Raw genomic sequence first — 20075 nt, forward strand, 5'->3', positions numbered from 1 at the left:
GACGGCAGCTGTGACAGCACACACACACACACACACACACACACACACACAGGAGCTGACGGCAGCTGTGACAGCACACACACACACACACACACACACACACAGGAGCTGACGGCAGCTGTGACAGCACACACACACACACACACACACACACACACAGGAGCTGACGGCAGCTGTGACAGCACACACACACACACACACACACACACAGGAGCTGACGGCAGCTGTGACAGCACACACACACACACACACACACACAGGAGCTGACGGCAGCTGTGACAGCACACACACACACACACACACACACACACAGGAGCTGACGGCAGCTGTGACAGCACACACACACACACACACACACACACAGGAGCTGACGGCAGCTGTGACAGCACACACACACACACACACACAGGAGCTGACGGCAGCTGTGACAGCACACACACACACACACACACACACACACAGGAGCTGACGGCAGCTGTGACAGCACACACACACACACACACACACACACACACACACACAGGAGCTGACGGCAGCTGTGACAGCACACACACACACACACACACACACACACACACACACAGGAGCTGACGGCAGCTGTGACAGCACACACACACACACACACACACACACACACACACACAGGAGCTGACGGCAGCTGTGACAGCACACACACACACACACACACACACAGGAGCTGACGGCAGCTGTGACAGCACACACACACACACACACACACACACACACAGGAGCTGACGGCAGCTGTGACAGCACACACACACACACACACACACACACACAGGAGCTGACGGCAGCTGTGACAGCACACACACACACACACACACACACACACACACACAGGAGCTGACGGCAGCTGTGACAGCACACACACACACACACACACACACAGGAGCTGACGGCAGCTGTGACAGCACACACACACACACACACACACACACACAGGAGCTGACGGCAGCTGTGACAGCACACACACACACACACACACACACACACAGGAGCTGACGGCAGCTGTGACAGCACACACACACACACACACACACACACACACACACAGGAGCTGACGGCAGCTGTGACAGCACACACACACACACACACACACACACACAGGAGCTGACGGCAGCTGTGACAGCACACACACACACACACACACACACACACAGGAGCTGACGGCAGCTGTGACAGCACACACACACACACACACACAGGAGCTGACGGCAGCTGTGACAGCACACACACACACACACACACACACACAGGAGCTGACGGCAGCTGTGACAGCACACACACACACACACACACACACACACACACACAGGAGCTGACGGCAGCTGTGACAGCACACACACACACACACACACACACACACAGGAGCTGACGGCAGCTGTGACAGCACACACACACACACACACACACACACAGGAGCTGACGGCAGCTGTGACAGCACACACACACACACACACACAGGAGCTGACGGCAGCTGTGACAGCACACACACACACACACACACACAGGAGCTGACGGCAGCTGTGACAGCACACACACACACACACACACACACACACAGGAGCTGACGGCAGCTGTGACAGCACACACACACACACACACACACACACACAGGAGCTGACGGCAGCTGTGACAGCACACACACACACACACACACACACAGGAGCTGACGGCAGCTGTGACAGCACACACACACACACACACAGGAGCTGACAGCACACACACACACACACACACACACACACACACAGGAGCTGACGGCAGCTGTGACAGCACACACACACAGACACACACACACACAGGAGCTGACGGCCGCTGTGACAGCACACACACACACACACACACACACACACACACAGGAGCTGACGGCAGCTGTGACAGCACACACACACACACACACACACACACACACACACACAGGAACTGACGGCAGCTGTAACAGAATTTACAAGACCTACACAAGCTCAAACAACACAAAAATTCCAGCTTGGAGCGGGAGGAGGGAGATCTACCTCTGGGGTAGGAGCTATTGGCAACTGACGGCTACTGGGAGGGGAGACCTGTTTTCTTTAAGGTGTGTTCCCCATAGGCCAGCCACCCTCTAGCAGAGGGTCACTCACCCAAGAATATACGAGCAGCACCAACTTTATTTGGTGGGTTTAAGAAAAAAAGAGGACACAAAGCTGGTTAAGCAGGGAACGGGGATAATTCTGAGACGAGTGTGGGAGAGGTAACTATGACAGTATAGAATTTTCAAGGAAGGAATGAAGATGAGGGAACAGTCAGAGTCTGAGCCTTACCTCGGGGTCTGCACGTTACAGTGATAGATGTACTCGGTCACGGTGTCGTCCTCAAACATGGACGCGTACTTCCGCTTGAAATCGGGCCTTAAGCGCTGCACTAGACTTAACCCTATTCGACAGAAAATAGAAACACACATCTACTACGTTATTAACTTACTCACAGCATAAAAGTGTGTTTGTTTATAATGTAAGTGCTAATGTACACACATCTACTCATGTTCTTAAATATACACCTTAGGTTGGAACAAAGCATACATCCTGGAAGACGCTAAGTCCCCGAGGACCTGGAGACTGACCGCAGCTGCGCTGTAGGAGCTCCAAATACACTGGGCTCCTAGGACTTCTTTCTGCAGAATGTATTTCCAAGTGAGGCCACTGAGCAGAGTAACCGACATGTAAAATCACATTATTGGCTTGTATTCTTTCCCTCCACAATAACATAATAAGACTATGTTAGAGTCTAAACAAGCAAACTATTGTATATAATTCTGGGACACCAGGATCCCGGTCGTGCTGACAGCACAAGGCCTCCAGGAGAACAGAAGGCAGAGCAGAGGCCTCTCATTGGCATAGCTGTGGTTGTTCTCTGCTGAATTCCTCGCTGCTCTTTATACTAGCAACACGGCTCTTCTCTCCCTCTTCTGTGCCACCTCGGCCATGCCCGAGCACAGGCAGGAGCAGAAGACAGAACTGGCTCCTCACTCCCCGCCTCCCGTCTTCCCTCACCCTTCACTGCCTGCTGGGGTTTGAACCTTGAACATTCCTCACAGGCCCTGGTGGCCTTGTTTTGGGAGGCGACAGAGTACTGAGGAGGTGGGGCTGAGCTGGTGGAAACCAGCCACTGGGATGGATGCTTCCTGGTATGAAGGCTATGAACAGCCTCCACCACGATGTGTATTCCTTCCCAGTTATGAGGATCCGAATGCCCCTGAAACTGGATTAATGTAAATTTTCCGCCCTCTGTTTTGCTCAAGTATTTGGTTGGTGATGTGGAAATTCACTAAGAAGTCTTTTAATTACTTTTCCCACTTTTCTTTCCCCATAATTGTTATTTTATGCCTGTGATGCCCTGCAATCTGCTAACATTTCATGAGAACCCAAGGAGCTTATCAAAGGATGGCCAGATAGCCAGAAAGGCATTTTTCAAGAGAGACTGAGGACTGGAGGGAGAACAAATCACACCTGAGCAAGCCCTGGACAAGGGTGACCCTGAGTGAATGAGCCCCAGAGAAGTGTGATAAGTGTGCCGTGCTCGCCAGCTCAACCCTGTGGCCTCTTACGACTCCTTTACTCAACCATTCTCACCCAACGGGCAAGGAGGTTTCCAGGACTGGAAAGAAGGGGGCAGAACCTAGCAGCCAGACAGTGGTCACTCCATACCTGTATCTACCTTCCCATGTCTCCCTCCCTTTCCTGCTAATAGAATGCGGCTTCCTTTCCTAGTACTGATTTAGGTAGTGATGGCTAAGGAAGGCTGCCTTCCCTGCTCTGTGCGCAGAGAGCGAAGGGGCGACCTGGGAGCCCCCTTCACTGTTCCAGGAGCTGCTCTATGAGTGAGGCTTTGTGTCATGGGGTCACTGGATAACAATGGGGGAGGGGAGAGAACCCCAGACACAGATATGAGACTATGATATGGCTCAGCAGTAGGCAGCACAGAGTTCAGCTCCCAGCACCCACGTGGTGGCTCACAACCATCTGCAACTCCAGTTCCGGGGGATCTGATGCAGTCTCCAGGCCTCCTAGGACACCAGGTATACACATGGTGTACATAAGTGCACCATGCACACAGAAACATAGAAGATTGTTAAAAGGATCACAGACACAGGCTAGGATGGTAGGGCACACCTTTAGTCCCCCCACTTGGGAGACAGAGACAGGTGATCTCTGTGAATTTGAGGTCGGCTTGATCTGCATTTTCGGTTCCAGGCCAGGTGGGCTACACAGTGGAACCCTGTCTCGGGTTGATGTCATCATCGGAGGCACGGGAACAAGCACAGCATCACAGAAGCTAGAAAGTGCTAGAGCCACTCAACCCAGACTGAGCGTTGGGAAAAATTCATAAAAGGGCTCATGGTTTAAGCCATTTATCAGATATTCAGTTATTTATTGCTAAAAGCACTCCCAACTTACACAAATTGTAAGGGGGCAGAGTAGGGGCTCAGATCGCCATCATCTGAGTCAATAAGGGAAGGACGTTTTTGTGGCTATCGCCTAAGATGTTGGAGGGAGAGTCTAAACACCAATACTCAAAGTAAATAATCAGGAGTCCCCAGAACGTTCACGCAAAGGATCATGTCACCTTTCATCACATGGACAGGAGGGGGGGAAGGAGAGACCTGAGTTGTGGTGACCGATCAGCTCCACGGCCTCTACTGCTGGCTCCTCACTGGCAGCCACAGCCTCTCAAATGACCACAGAGGGAGAAGCCACGGCCTCTACTGCTGGCTTCTCACGGGCAGCCACGGCCTCTCAAATGACCACAGAGGTGATCGTGCTTCACTCCTGCCCGTACCCCACACAGCATCTGCTCGGGTTTTAGGGTGCTGAGACCGACCTACCTTATCTCCAGTGTTTCCCTGTCTCTGCTTTGCTACCTACTTGTAATGTGTTACAATATAAAAGGAAAGTGATGGGCTTCATCTCATCATTATCCAGCCTGACCCTTACTACAGAAGAATCAGGAAAAGCGAGAGCCCTGATTTATCCGTGACTGTGACTAGCAAAGGTAACCAGGGAACACAGACGGTCCCCCGTTTGTGAGAGATGCAACGGGTCTTCACAAAAATCATAGTGTGAATTTTGATAGTTTTTTGAGCTGATGTGTGCAACCAGACCATATGATGACAGGAAGGGACAGTGACTCACGTGACCAGCTGCACACAAGGGCTCTGTAGCGTTAGGGGCACTCTGAGCTGACAACGGCTTTAATGGGAGGAGGCCCGTCCAATCCTAAGTGGGGAGCAGGCGCTCTCGACTGTCCATCTGTAAACACGGCTGTTTCCCAGGACAGGAACACTCACCAAAAGGTCCTGCAATCCTGAGGCCGGCCAAGGGGTTAAAGGGAGTCAAGGCTGCTCCCAGGGCTCTGATCCAGACTGGAATTGGTCTCTCTTGATCAGCAAGGTCTGGTCGCTCAGGAAAACCCCACGGCTCTACTAAAATGAGGTGACTAACCCTGATGAGGAAAGAAAAACAAGTTAAAGTTCATTTTGTGATCCCCTAAAGGGAGGACTGACTGCTAACCCACTGTGTCAGCTCTTAAAACGGGAAGGATTTGAGGAGCTCATGGTAAAAGGAAGGCTTTGCTTATATTGAACAAAATATATACCAAAGTAGAACATATAACTGCGCTCCTAAAAAGAAAGGAGAAGGGGGGGGTGAGAAAAAGGAGAGGACACTGCAGAACTGATGGGAGATCAGCTTTACACCCATGAAATGGTTAATCTCTTATGGGACAATAATTCTAAAATTTTAAGGCAAGTCAGGATTTCCTCACAAACATGGCAATAATACATCCTGGGCTCACAAAAGACATTCCCGTTTGGGAATCCGAGTGTGGCAAAAGAAACACGTCTGTCCACTCCACCCACGGCAACACAATAAACTAGCTGTAATTCTCCCCCAAACAACTTCTTTACTAGACAACTTTTTCATTTAATTTCATACAAATAGACTCATTACAACATTAATAGGTATAATTCTGTCTTATGAAACTTATCCTGATAAAGAAAGAGAACTGTGAACTGCCACCATGTGAGAGGTGTGATTTCTTCTCTTTATCATAAAGACTTCCTGAAGCACAGCCCCCAACACAGGAACGTTTCCAACTGTACCCACCAGTCCCCCGTGGCCAGACCACCCCCAGCAGATGACAGTGTCTGACGGCCTCCCCAGCCACACCTCAAACAGCGGCAGAGCCACTGAAAACTGTCCACGTGGTTTTATCTCTTACATAGAAATCTGCTTTAGTGTTCTGTCAGCACGTGTGAGGGCAGTCGCCGAGAACAGAGAGAACTCAGTCTCACCTCTCATCACGGATGGAAGGAAGCGGAGACGCAGAGTGGGCACGCACCAGCACGCAATGGTTGTTAGCGCAGAGTAAGGCTGAACCTCATTTCCCACTCCAGTGTGCTCACAAGGACAGCCCCTCCCCTTCAGGCTTTCATTCCAGAAGCATCCACAGCAGTGGAACAGTGCATTGTAATTTACCAACCTTCAGTCAGTGCAAACACTGTCTCCCGACTGTAGAGCCCTGCATCTATTTGTGGGTGGAACTATGTGGAGGGAGCTATGTGCCGCAGACAGCTGTGCACACCTAGTGTGTTTTCAAGTCTAAGTTTTTAATAGTGTATGAGAAAAAGATTGAAAATAGATTTTTTTCTGAAAACAAAATGGCAGGGTCCTTTAAATTCAGAGAGTGGGAGAGACATGCCAGCATTGAGAGCAAAATTAAAGGAATGGCCACCTTAATGAAAACAGCAAGCATTCATGGCAGGAAGCAGCTGGCAGTATTCACTACTGGCAAACTTCCTAAACAAAGAAATGAGCTCTTCATCCAAACACCCCACTGTGCTCCAAGGAGGAAAGTCTCACCTTGCTCTAGGTAAGAATTTGTCTCTGCTTGCCTTGTTTAATATATTTTTCAAAATATCCTCTGGAAAATGTCAGCTTAATACATTGTGCGAAGTATATAAACCAGGGTGAAGAATCTTTATTTGCTTGTTTCTGAAAGGCAGTAAAATTGACCTGTCTTCAGGACCAGTGTGGCAAAGGTGGCAGTTCTCAGTAAGGCCTGCGCGTTTTGTTTTGTTCCATGGTGTGGACTGTTGTGGTCCCCAGATGGCCCTGGATTATACCGCTGCTGGTTATGATATTACAGAGGGCCAGAAGTGTTGTTTTATTTTTGATAAGATGTATTATTTGGAATTAAAAAATACAACCAGCATGAGCATTATCCCTCCCACACACACACATAAATTCTTTACAACACTTATAGCAAAAAAAAAAAAGTTTAAAAATAAAGTTTTAAAGCCTCCAACATCAGAAATGTAGTTTGATGCATCCACTTTAGTTATATGTAAAAGATCTCATAAAATAATTTCCTTGCTTTTCATTTGAATACAACAGACCACACAAAGCATCGCCCTTGGTGGCTGCTGTGGTAAGTATCCAGTAGAGAAGCTGTCTTAGCAAAGTGTATCCCACAGAGGATAAACTGGAGGATTTTTACATTTCTGTTTTATGTATTACCTTTTGGAGACGCTATGTAGCCTGGACCAGCCTCGGATTTGTAAAGCTCCTCCTCCCTCTCTGACTCCTGAGAGCCAAAATTACAGACATGAGCCACAGTATGGGCCCCACCCTGAGAGGTCTGTCAGCTCACAGGTAGGGTAAGGAATGAGTCTGAAAAGATGGCACACCTGAGCCATCCTAGCAGATACCTCCCTCAACAACTACAGGAAAACAAGGAATGGGAAGAGCGAGAAGAAAGGGACAGCTCATCCGTTCTGAAACAAAAGGACACACTTCTCGATGGTGGTCAGCAGAGTTTCGGTCTGCAGCCCATAAACAGCTTACACCTCTAAGGGCAAAGCAATGGGTCACACCTGCACTAGCTCACTGGGCGGAGTGGTATCTGTCTAATGAGCACATGACTCTATACACCTGAGTCTTACAGATGCCGTCAGCGCCCAGCTAGAACGACACAACCAGAACAAGCAGTCCAGAACTAAGATGCACCAGGAAATCTGCAGGGCTTCCTTGAAACAAGGAAAGGAGCAAGCGAGATAACCAGAAAGAACTCCAGTCTACACAAAGGAGCATTCTCAGACCAGAGGTGAGCCCAGGGTATTTCCTGTTGACACCACACCACTGGGAGAAAGGGAGGACCTGAAAACATTTCAGCACATTCAGCTCCAGGTCAAGTGCAAGAAATTTTCTTCTTAGGAGGAACCAGGAAGTTGCTCAGCCCAGGTCTGCATTGTCAGGAAGCAGTCAGGCAAGAGCAGCAGGAGCTCAAGATAATATTGTCCACAATCTGTCACCGGTGGAGACAGTTCTAGCGTGCTGTTGTGACCTGGGACGGCTCTCTACCAGTTTGTGCCTATCCGCTTCTTTTCTCAGACGAGATCTCATTGTGTGCTCCAGAGTGGCCTCCAAATTCTGCGTTCCTGCAGTTTGCACTACAGTACATCCTTCTAAGCGTCCATCACAGCCTTTCTTAGTGTGCAGCAAATACCTGTAACACAGATACTTCTTTGCAAAGGGAGATCTGAACAGTTGAGAGGAAGAGGCAAATATCTTGGTTACCAGCACTGGCGAGCTTCACTCTTCCTAAGGGAAGACAGCCCAAGACTCTTCAAGCAGCAAGTAGCTCTATTTGTGACCTATCACATTAATCTACTAGTGAAATTCCCGGCGGCATCTCCACTCATCGCGCTATAGTTGAAAGATTGAGATGAACCGAGATGGCTGTGCCCCTCATCTGGAGCTGTCTCCTGCCACCCAGCATGCCTCTTTCAGACCTCAGCTCAAAAAATATTTCTTTAGACCATCACTGGACAGGAGACCAGACCGGGTTCTCAGAGCACGGTCTGCCTCTTGCCTGCAGCACTCACCCCTGGGGTTGAGCCACTGTACGGGTGTTTAAAATGCCGTTCCAATAAAACTCATGTACACGTAGCTGGGCATATAGCCGACATTCCAACAAGGTATGATGAATTTTGAAGCCTTTCTTTGGGTAGGGATGATAATAGCATCGGGGAAAATGCAGCTGTGACTCAAAACCACCACCAAAGTTGACAGTGTACACAGATTCCGTGTTGAAACACTCGCGATGACACGGGAGGCAGCCCCACATCTTAGAAACATCAAATGCGAACCCCACTTGTTATGAGACTTCCTCATGATGCTGGGATGTCTAGAAATCCACTGTTATTTTGAAATTCACCCACGTCTAACAAATGTTATGAAGTCAAAAGTATTAGTTAAAAAAAAAAAGACAATTAAGCCAGGCATGGTGGCACACAACTTTGATTCCAACATGCGGGAAGCAGAGGCAGGCAGATCTCTGAGTTCAAGGCCGTCTTGGTTTATGCAGCTAATTTCAGGATAGCCAGGGCTATATATCTCAAAACAAAACCAAACTCAAATAATATAAAATAAATCTTGAAAGAAAGGAAGGAAGGAAGGAAGGAAGGAAGGAAGGAAGGAAGGAAGGAAGGAAGGAAGGAAGGAAGGAATCCACTCTTGGCTGTCCAATCCTAGAGCCATCTTCTGACACTAAGAGGAGGAATTCAGACAGGCTACACTTAGGACCACTACTCAGTGGTTTTGGTTCCACAGTGCTCAGCACAAACATTCATAACACACTCTCTGAAACGCAGTCAGCTCTAGGGGGGATCAGTTGCTGTGATTCTCTCCATGGATATTTTTTTCAGCATTCACCAAGTTCTGCTTCTTCAGAGCAGCTCACGACTGTAAATGGAAATGTCACCAGCTCTGCTACTCAGCGGTCAGTTAGGAAGGGTTGAGGGTTACAATGTAGCATTGGTGACAGTCCAGCCCACAGCCTTTTGTCATAGCTCCAGAGATGCCACAAACAGCTGTTGTCTTAACTATGTCTTTCTTTATTCCTCACAAATATCATTAAGTTTCTGTTACCATGAGCAGAATGCATTCATACTGGCTGGCCTTAAAATGCCCACTAAGAAAAGGAAGTGTGCGCACGCCATTAATCCCAGCACTCGGGAGGCAGAGGCAGGCGGATCTCTGTGAGTTCGAGACCAGCCTGGTCTACAGAGCTAGTTCCAGGACAGGCTCCAAAGCCACAGAGAAACCCTGTCTCGAAAAACCAAAAAAAAAAAAAAAAAAAAAAAAAAAGGAAGTGTGATGGGTTTTGTTTTTTTTTAATGAACAGGTCTTCTGGTTGACAAGGCTGTCTCTTTCAAGCACATGGAGAATTTAGGAACAAAGGCTGAAGTTGGCACACCAAATCTGTGGAGAAAAGGAACTGGGGCAGGGCAAACCACAGTCTACTGTACCACGTGCCCAACACTGTACAGACCACATGCCTACAGCTGTGAAACTGAATGGCCCATGGATGGGCACAGACACTCTGAAAACAACCATCCCATGCCCTCACCCACAACCCTCAGTGTCCACAACCGCTTTGATTCTAGATTTAAAATACAGTCCAGTGGAAGAACCCACTGGCAACACAAAAACAGGGATATTCTCTTCTGTACAAAGAAGGCTCAAAATGGAGCTAAGTTTTCCTCTCATTTTCTTCAGACTGAAATGTGACTGCTGCTAGAACACCAATATTATAGGGAACAGCGGGGTAAAAAGCAGCAAGATTCTAAAGCAAAACACCCACTAATTCAAGGACCGGAAAACAGTTCTGGCTGAGCACGGTGAGGTAAGTCTACAATCCCACGACTCAGGCAGGAAAAAGGCTTGAGTTTGAAGTTTGAGGTCAGCGTGGACTACACAGTAAGTTAGAGGTCAGCCTAGCACCCAGCAGGATCCGGTCTCTATTATTTCTTTAAAAGCTCTGTGATGACAAGCTTTAGGGAATGATGCAGTCAAAAACCATGAGAGGTGCACTATGAAGGAAACCCAAGTTCAGAGCTCACATGATTTGCTCAGTCGCACAGATATAGCCTGCTTCCCATCATAAATATAACTCAGCAAAAGGTCTGGAAAAGCCTTCTGGATCCAAAGGTTTAATTGTTATAGTAAAAATAAGCGATAACACCTTGGTAATCAGACCAGGTGTGGTGGCACACACCTTTAATCCCAACACTAGGGATGAAGAGGCAGGTCGATCTCTGTGAACTGGAGGCCACCCCCGTCTACATAGTGAGTCCCAGGGCAGTCAGATATACACAATGAGACCCTGTCTCAAAAGAACTTACAGATCAGATTTTGTATAATTATGAATAACAGATATAATGTCCTTTGTCAAGCTTAACAACATATAGTACATGTGATAGAAAACCCTGATTTCATCCTTTTAGCTACAACATTGGCTACCACTCTGATTTCAGGTGTGGTCATCTATCTCTAGGGTCTATCTTGTCAGACTAACAGAGACTAGGAGGATGGGCCAGAGACTGGCCCTGCTCCGCTGTGGACTCACCTTGATGGGTACTGCAGAGAGTAAGCAGCAGCCAAGAACCCTCCCAGGTTGTGTCCGAGCAAGATCATTTTGTCCAACCCGAGGGCGCATCTCCACTCTTCAATGGATTCCACAAACTGATTCTCCACTTCTTCTGCGTCACTGTCAAACGTAGGCCTGCTACTTCTGCCAAAGCCCAACAGGTCAAAGGCATAGACAGGCCTATCAGTGCTTAGATCTTCAAAATTCAGGGCCCAAAGTCCAAGACCTCCTCCGAAACCATGAAGGAGGACAAGCGGGGTCTTGTCAGAAACGTCGTGAGAGAACATTAGGGTCCAGATCCTGTTCCCGTTGGATATGCGGACGGGCTCCTTCTTGTAAGTGCAGGGGACACCTGGAGAAACAGAGTGCTCTGCTCAGTCCACGGCTGCTGCGTGCTCCCAGAGCAAACACGGGGAACAGCAGTCACACCGAGTCAGCTTTCACTGCGTCAGCCCTGAAAGAGTGGGCACCTGATTAAAGCAAGCGATCCAATGACCATGTCTGCACCTACGTGGGAAGACTCACCTAGACAAGCCTCAAGTATCTGTGGCTAAAGTCTCTGGCAAGTCATATGACCTCCTGACCTCTCTGCACTCTGGCATAGGAAGGCATTTATTACATGCCCAGAACTGGAGAAGAACTGAGTGGTCCCTGAACCCATTATGTTAAGGTCTCTAGCTCTGCAGACAGTAACAAAAGAATACCAGCTTGAATTTGCAGAGCATTTGAAAGATTAGCGTTTGAGACTGAAGTCAGGCTGGAAAGGACCAAGGAAAGTCACCAGAAACTTGGGGAAGGACTCACCATTTCTGCACTAAACACACAGCCGGTGAGTTAGGTCACTTAAAGCGTAGTAGAAAAGACGGACCACAGGGCAGGCATGCCAAGAACACCTCAGCATGAGGCAACCTGGGTTCAAGCAACTGCCCAGAAAATAAAAAATAATACAGTTTTATAGATCAAAACCCTTGTGTTTAAGTTATATAAAACTAAGTACTTTAAACCCCTCAACTTGACCAAAGAGAAAACTAAAGTTGGCTGATATTATCAACTAAATAGCCACACTCTAAGAATATCATCATCTGTTTATGTACACGGGAGGCAGACATACGGACAGCCACTTATTTCCTCCCTTTGTCAAAGAACTAACTTTAGGGTTTGTATTCGTGGAGGCAGGAAAGAGAAAGGCAGCATGCAGTTAGAGATTTAATAGATGCCCTGCCTTAACTGGGGGAAATGCCCTCACTTACAGAATTTACAGCAAGCCAAATCTCTTCAGCTTTTTGAAATGGGCCGGAGAATTCCCATAAAAACTGTTTGTAACATCAAGTAGAGAGCTCGTCCCAGTGTTCAATCACTTACATTCTCAGTCAGACATCCACATGTACGTTAAGAGTCTAGCATTTTTAATAAATCTCCTAGCAAGAGTTTTTTATTTATTGGGTAGTAGTGGTGCACACCTTTAATCCCAACACTTGGGGCAGAGGCAGGTGGATCTCTATGAATTCAAGGTCAGCCCAGTCTACAAAGTAAGTTCCAGGACAGTCAGAACCACACAGAGAAACCCTATCTTAGAAAACAAACAAATAAAAAAGCAAAAGTTTATTTTGATAAAGCACAATGAAAATTCTGCTAGTCCTGTATAGAGCAACATTATCTAGGTATCTAACATTTTTTGTGAGCCAGTTATGATCACTTGCTCTGCAATGGCCAGGTGTACAAACAAGAAAACTCACTGATGGTAAAGACGGTGAAAATCAGGTGTAGACAGGCAGCAGCAGAGATGGAACAAATCACATCAGGAAGCCCTAGCTTTACCCACTCTGTACAAAACTGTACAGTAAAGACCAGAAGTCTGGACCAATTCCAGTGCTCTAAGAAAAGCAAAGGATCTGCGACAATACTAACGTGGATGTAAAGAATGATAGGCAAAAGCAAGGCGAAGGAGCACCCCACCTTCACTGCACAGTTAAGGAATGGGAGGCTGAGCAAGGTGAGCTGCCCGAGAGCTGGCACACGTCACGGCAGGCCTGGGCCAAGTTCTTGGTTGCAGTCTAGAGTGTTTCACTGATCAGACTCTGGAACGCTAGGACTCTGTTCTCAAGTATATAGTTTGGGTGTATCAGGAGGGTTTTCTTAACTTTAGAACTTTTTAACACTAATATTAAAGTTTTATTTGCCATTCTTTTAAAAACATTTTGTTTTCTAATACTGTGTATGTGTGTGTGTGCACACACGTGCACATGCCTGTGCGCACACTCGCAATCTCACACAAGAGTAGGAGCATGTGAGCGCAGTGCCCGCAGAGGCATCAGATCCCCTGGAGCTGGTGTTACAGGTGGCTCAGCACTGGGCATGAGCGCTGAAACTGAACTCTGGCCCTCTGTAAAAACAGCACACGCTCTCAACCGCTGAGCCAGCTCTCTAGACCCTGTCTGCCCTTCTATACTTGTTCTTTGTCATGTTGTTGTTGTGTGTTGTTCCATACTGAGGGGAATCCCACATCAAGACAGGGTTTCTCTGCGTAGCCCTGACTGGCCTCAAACTCACAGAGATCCATCTGCCTCTGCCCGCTGCGGGCTGGGATTAAAGATGGCACTGCCACACCCCACCTACCCTCATTCTTTATTGCAATGTTGTTTTTTCCCCCAGGTCACATGACAAGTGAGTACACAAAAAAACAGATAAGAGAGTCCGGCTCATTGGAGAGACCTGTACTCATGGAAACAATGTTACTCCTCTAACTATAGCTCTTGACAAGCAGGCAATGTTTTTCAAACATTTTTTAACATGGAATGGCTTTTACTATTATTTTTAAAAAATTAACATATTAAGTATCTCCAATTTAAATTTAATTCTACCAATAAATATTAATAACTATAATTCATAAATAATGCTCCTTGGGATTCTTACTACTTTAAGGGTTTAATAGGGACCTAAGACCCAAAATCCTGATAATCACCGCCCCCTAAGACACTGTGCCACTTGTGGGTACAGAAGAGTAAGGGGCTCTTTCGTCAGCAGTTAACACACCGCAGAATCTCACCTTCAGATTCAGGACGACACAATATATCATATCTATTTTAGTAAACAGTTCATGTAACTTACGAGAGGAAAACCTTACATTTTAACATTTTCTCTTCAGCTTCTTTAAGGTGTGATGTGGACGTAGGACACCAGGTAGGAAGCCACCCTGTTAGCCATCCTGACCTAGAACACCAAAAGCAAAATGCAAATAGGTGAGGCCATGCTCTTCTCACCCTCGGTATCCTTAAAAACAGAGTCCCAGAGGAATCCCACCATCCCCCAGCCTCCCCCACCCCCGGGGGAGGGCAAGCTCTAAGTCCCACAAGTCAGTGGGATAGGCGCTGGGCACCTACAGGGCAGTAACCAAGTCTACCTTATCTCTTAGGATAGTCGAATTCCAATAATTATGAAGGGAGTGAGGGAGGGCAGGAAGAAGAGGGGGACCCCACTCCCGAAGTGAGGCAGTCTCTACAGGACACAAGTGTAGAAGAGCTAAAGACTACACATGAACAGGTTCTCCTACCCCAACAGTAGCTTAAAGTAAGAAGAAACTTACTAAGAATTCTTATTAAACTAAAAATAGGAAAAGGAAAGCTTCAGACATCACGAGAAAGTACAAAGGGCTGGTGGCCTGTGCTCAGCCTGCCTGGAGCAGTTGGTTTACCACAATGTCGGAGCAGCCTTGCCGCCAATAAGCAGGTAAGAAGCCGGCACCTGACTGAACACGGCACCAGGAGAACAAGGCAGGCAGGGCTGAGGCAACCGCGGAGGGAGGCTGCTACTGACCCTTGCTGGGAGCCAACCACGAGGTGGGAGGACCTCAACCGCAGGGCTGGCAGTACACCAAAACCTTACTGCAGTAATTTGATGCAACACAGAGTTTAGCAGCCATCTAAGGCGAGGATTCTGTAGTGGTAGTGAGATATTTCTGATGGAAGAAAAATGGACCTGAGAAAGGGATCAATTCTAGAAGAAAGTTAGGGGCCTGAACCAAAGCACTGGCAAGAGGAATACATGAAGATTTAGCCAAAGAATATTTAAAACGGAAACAAGCTGAATCTGATCGGTGGTCAGAAGGTGCAAGGAAGATTCCCGGGGCTTTGTCTCCAGTTACCACTATCACCACCGCCAACACACTGGATACACACAGGGACACAATACACACAGGGACACAATACACACAGAGACACAATACACAATACACACAGGGACACAATACACACAGAGACACAATACACACAGGGACACAATACACACAGGGACACAATACACACAGGGACACAATACACACAGGGACACAATACACACAGGGACACAATACACACAGAGACACAATACACACAGGGACACAATACACACAGGGACATAATACACACAGAGACACAATACACAATACACACAGGGACACAATACACACAGGGACACAATACACACAGGGACACAATACACACAGAGACACAATACACAATACACACAGGGACACAATACACACGGGGACACACACACACACAAGGACACAGTTTGTAATAATCATTAGTCTAGCATTCTGGAGGCCCTGGGTTTGACTCCCTTTACCTTCAACAGAATAAAACAAACATTAAGAGAAACAAGACTGGTGTGAGTAGAAAATTAGGCTAATTCAGGGAGGGAAGATTTGGCCTCTAGCTTCTTCTAAACCTCATACACTCTTCCCTACAACATTTCCTTTTCCTATAACATAATTTGTATGTAACAGGCATTCAGGAACTAATGTCTGGCGAATGATTAGGTCTCTCACAATCTAGGGTAATCTGGTCCAAGTTAGGCCCAGTTCACAGGTGTGGAAGCTGACGTTCAGTTAACACCAGGATAGAGGATACACAGCTAGTAACAGAAGTAGATCACTGAGTTCAGTTCTAAAAGGCCCCCCAAATCCCTGTGGTCCACAGGAGGGTACCTCCCTCAAAATGCCTGAGAAATTGGCTACTGTCCACAGGTGGCCCGCTCTTCCAGTCCTATCCGGTCTGCTCCTTCAGATTTTCTCCTGCTTTGCCTCATCTATTACTGCATGTCTAAGGTTTACCCGGCTCTTCCCTTGGTCCTGACGCCTCACTTTCCCAGAAAACACTGTTCCTGATGCTAGGATGCAAAGGCGTGGTCCCTGCTGCAGATGCTAGGGCGCAAAGGCGTGGTCCCTGCTGCAGATGCTAGGGCGCAAAGGCGTGGTCCCTGCTGCAGATGCTAGGGCGCAAAGGCGTGGTCCCTGCTGCAGATGCTAGGGCGCAAAGGCGTGGTCCCTGCTGCAGATGCTAGGGCGCAAAGGCGTGGTCCCTGCTGCAGATGCTAGGGCGCAAAGGCGTGGTCCCTGCTGCAGATGCTAGGGCGCAAAGGCGTGGTCCCTGCTGCAGATGCTAGGGCGCAAAGGCGTGGTCCCTGCTGCAGATGCTAGGGCGCAAAGGCGTGGTCCCTGCTGCAGATGCTAGGGCGCAAAGGCGTGGTCCCTGCTGCAGATGCTAGGGTGCAAAGGCGTGGTCCCTGCTGCAGATGCTAGGGCGCAAAGGCGTGGTCCCTGCTGCAGATGCTAGGGTGCAAAGGCGTGGTCCCTGCTGCAGATGCTAGGGCGCAAAGGCGTGGTCCCTGCTGCAGATGCTAGGGTGCAAAGGCGTGGTCCCTGCTGCAGATGCTAGGGTGCAAAGGCGTGGTCCCTGCTGCAGATGCTAGGGCACAAAGGCGTGGTCCCTGCTGCAGATGCTAGGGCGCAAAGGCGTGGTCCCTGCTGCAGATGCTAGGGTGCAAAGGCGTGGTCCCTGCGGCAGATGCTGCAGTCACTGGCTGTCCGTTTACACGTTTATCACCTACTGCCTGGCGAACACACCAAAAGTTGAGTCTGTCTCACAGCTGACCTTCATAGCCAAGGCTAAATACACCAGCTGGAGGTCACGTGAGCCCATGAGAACTGTGATGTCAGCAGCCTAACTAGCGTGTGATGAGCAAAGATAGATTGGGTTCTCTCGATCAGCAATGGGCACGTAGTGTACCTCAGGTTCTACAGCAACAAGGTACGTGGGCAGGGCAAGGGCCTGAAGCTTCCAAACAAAATATAACGGAAATTGACGCAAAGGAGAAGTCCAAGATAGAGTCGTCAGCATGTACCCAAGCGGAGACTGGAGGAGGACGACGACCTAACACCTACGCTCTCTATCTATCCCTTTATAGTTTCAGTTAACCTTCTTTTCGTCTCAGTCTTTAGATCAACTTTCCTAGTAGGTTCAGTAGCTGTGTGTGTGTGTGTGTGTGTGTGTGTGTGTGTGTGTGCACAAATAGAAAGAATCAATACAAAAATACTAGTAGATCCATCTGGCCAGCTTTTCATAGCCGATAGTTAGACATATAAAGGTCTTCACTAAAACGCCAGTCTCACACTGTGCATTGACAAGACAGGACAGGAAGAGTGCGGATGCCCTCACACGTGCTGCACCTTACCAACTGCTGAGGTGTGAACCTAAGGTGTTCACACTAGCACCATACCAACTGCTGAGGTGTGAACCTAAGGTGTTCACACTAGCACCATACCAACTGCTGAGGTGTAAACCTAAGGTGTTCACACTAGCACCATACCAACTGCCAAAGTGTAAACGTAAGGGGTCCACACTAGCACCTTACCAACTGCTGAGGTGTGAACCTAAGGTGTTCACACTAGCACCATACCAACTGCTGAGGTGTGAACCTAAGGTGTTCACACTAGCACCTTACCAACTGCTGAGGTGTGAACCTAAGGTGTTCACACTAGCACCTTACCAACTGCTGAGGTGTGAACCTAAGGTGTTCACACTAGCACCATACCAACTGCTGAGGTGTGAACCTAAGGTGTTCACACTAGCACCATACCAACTGCTGAGGTGTGAACCTAAGGTGTTCACACTAGCACCATACCAACTGCCAAAGTGTAAACGTAAGGGGTCCACACTAGCACCTTACCAACTGCTGAGGTGTGAACCTAAGGTGTTCACACTAGCACCATACCAACTGCTGAGGTGTGAACCTAAGGTGTTCACACTAGCACCTTACCAACTGCTGAGGTGTGAACCTAAGGTGTTCACACTAGCACCTTACCAACTGCTGAGGTGTAAACCTAAGGTGTTCACACTAGCACCATACCAACTGCCAAAGTGTAAACGTAAGGGGTCCACACTAGCACCTTACCAACTGCTGAGGTGTGAACCTAAGGTGTTCACACTAGCACCATACCAACTGCTGAGGTGTGAACCTAAGGTGTTCACACTAGCACCTTACCAACTGCTGAGGTGTGAACCTAAGGTGTTCACACTAGCACCTTACCAACTGCTGAGGTGTAAACCTAAGGTGTTCACACTAGCACCATACCAACTGCCAAAGTGTAAACGTAAGGGGTCCACACTAGCACCTTACCAACTGCTGAGGTGTGAACCTAAGGTGTTCACACTAGCACCTTACCAACTGCTGAGGTGTGAACCTAAGGTGTTCACACTAGCACCATACCAACTGCTGAGGTGTGAACCTAAGGTGTTCACACTAGCACCATACCAACTGCTGAGGTGTGAACCTAAGGTGTTCACACTAGCACCATACCAACTGCTGAGGTGTGAACCTAAGGTGTTCACACTAGCACCATACCAACTGCCAAAGTGTAAACGTAAGGGGTCCACACTAGCACCTTACCAACTGCTGAGGTGTGAACCTAAGGTGTTCACACTAGCACCATACCAACTGCTGAGGTGTGAACCTAAGGTGTTCACACTAGCACCATACCAACTGCTGAGGTGTGAACCTAAGGTGTTCACACTAGTCCACTGCTGAGTGTATCTGCAAACTCACCAGGGAAAGTTACTTCAGCAACGTGTTTTTTAACTTATCGATAATTTTTTAATTTTCAAAAAGAGGGTAATGTGGTTTTGCTTGTTTACTACCATTAAACGGAAACTCTTTCATGCCTGCTTGTTTCTATTTGATCATAAAATTATAAACAGGAACTTATTATAATTGAATATCAACTCATTACTTAAACAAATATCCTTCAGATCATATAGTACGGTTCTTTGCCAGAGACAATCAAAGATCAATACAAAAAACCCGATGTGATCTATAATCTACTTGCTTCAAATGACATACACATGTTGGGACAAAGAAATACAAATGCAGTATTTGCTTCAGTCATTCTTAGTTCAATTTAGTGTTTGTAAGCCTGGTGGGTTATATGAAAAATTAAGGGGCACCAATTCTCATATTTTCATAGCTATTTTTTCATCAATATAAGGCCAGTTTTCACAAATGAGTTTGTTCTATGTAATATTTGAAGTGGGAAAACTCCACATATTTTTATCCCTAATAGAACTGTGAAGACAGCATTTTCCTGAGCCTAACGCGCTTTAATCAGAAGACCTGTAAGGATTTGCTGAAGGGGACTGCACCTGTAGATAAAGCACCTCACACACAGCAGCCCCCGCGGACACCTGCAGAGTGAAGGCCGTGGTCTGGCTGTCAGCCTGTCCTGCTCAGGACTCCTCGTTCCTTTCTTGCTATCTCTTACTCTCTGGCCAAGC

General features: G+C 47.8%; 1 protein-coding gene across 3 annotated transcripts in view; it reads right to left on the reverse strand.

Moving 5' to 3' along the window:
- The window catches only part of Abhd5 (abhydrolase domain containing 5, lysophosphatidic acid acyltransferase), a 31585-nt gene that overhangs the window by 5070 nt on the left and 6440 nt on the right, over positions 1 to 20075 (reverse strand). Inside the window, exons 1-5 of one of the 3 annotated variants that reach the window (XM_075964070.1) lie at positions 15074 to 15092; positions 14615 to 14700; positions 11470 to 11842; positions 5348 to 5502; positions 2325 to 2436 (exon numbers count right to left, since the gene is read on the reverse strand). In XM_075964070.1, the coding sequence (XP_075820185.1) occupies positions 2325 to 2436; positions 5348 to 5502; positions 11470 to 11842; positions 14615 to 14624 (650 nt within the window). In that variant the 5' untranslated portion in view covers positions 14625 to 14700; positions 15074 to 15092. Of the gene's footprint in view, positions 1 to 2324; positions 2437 to 5347; positions 5503 to 11469; positions 11843 to 14614; positions 14701 to 15073; positions 15093 to 20075 lie in introns of those variants that run through there. The other 2 variants (XM_075964069.1, XM_075964071.1) reach the window with 2 other exon arrangements.

This window comes from Microtus pennsylvanicus, chromosome 3 (genome assembly GCF_037038515.1).
Source record: "Microtus pennsylvanicus isolate mMicPen1 chromosome 3, mMicPen1.hap1, whole genome shotgun sequence".
NCBI classification, from domain to species: domain Eukaryota; kingdom Metazoa; phylum Chordata; class Mammalia; order Rodentia; family Cricetidae; genus Microtus; species Microtus pennsylvanicus.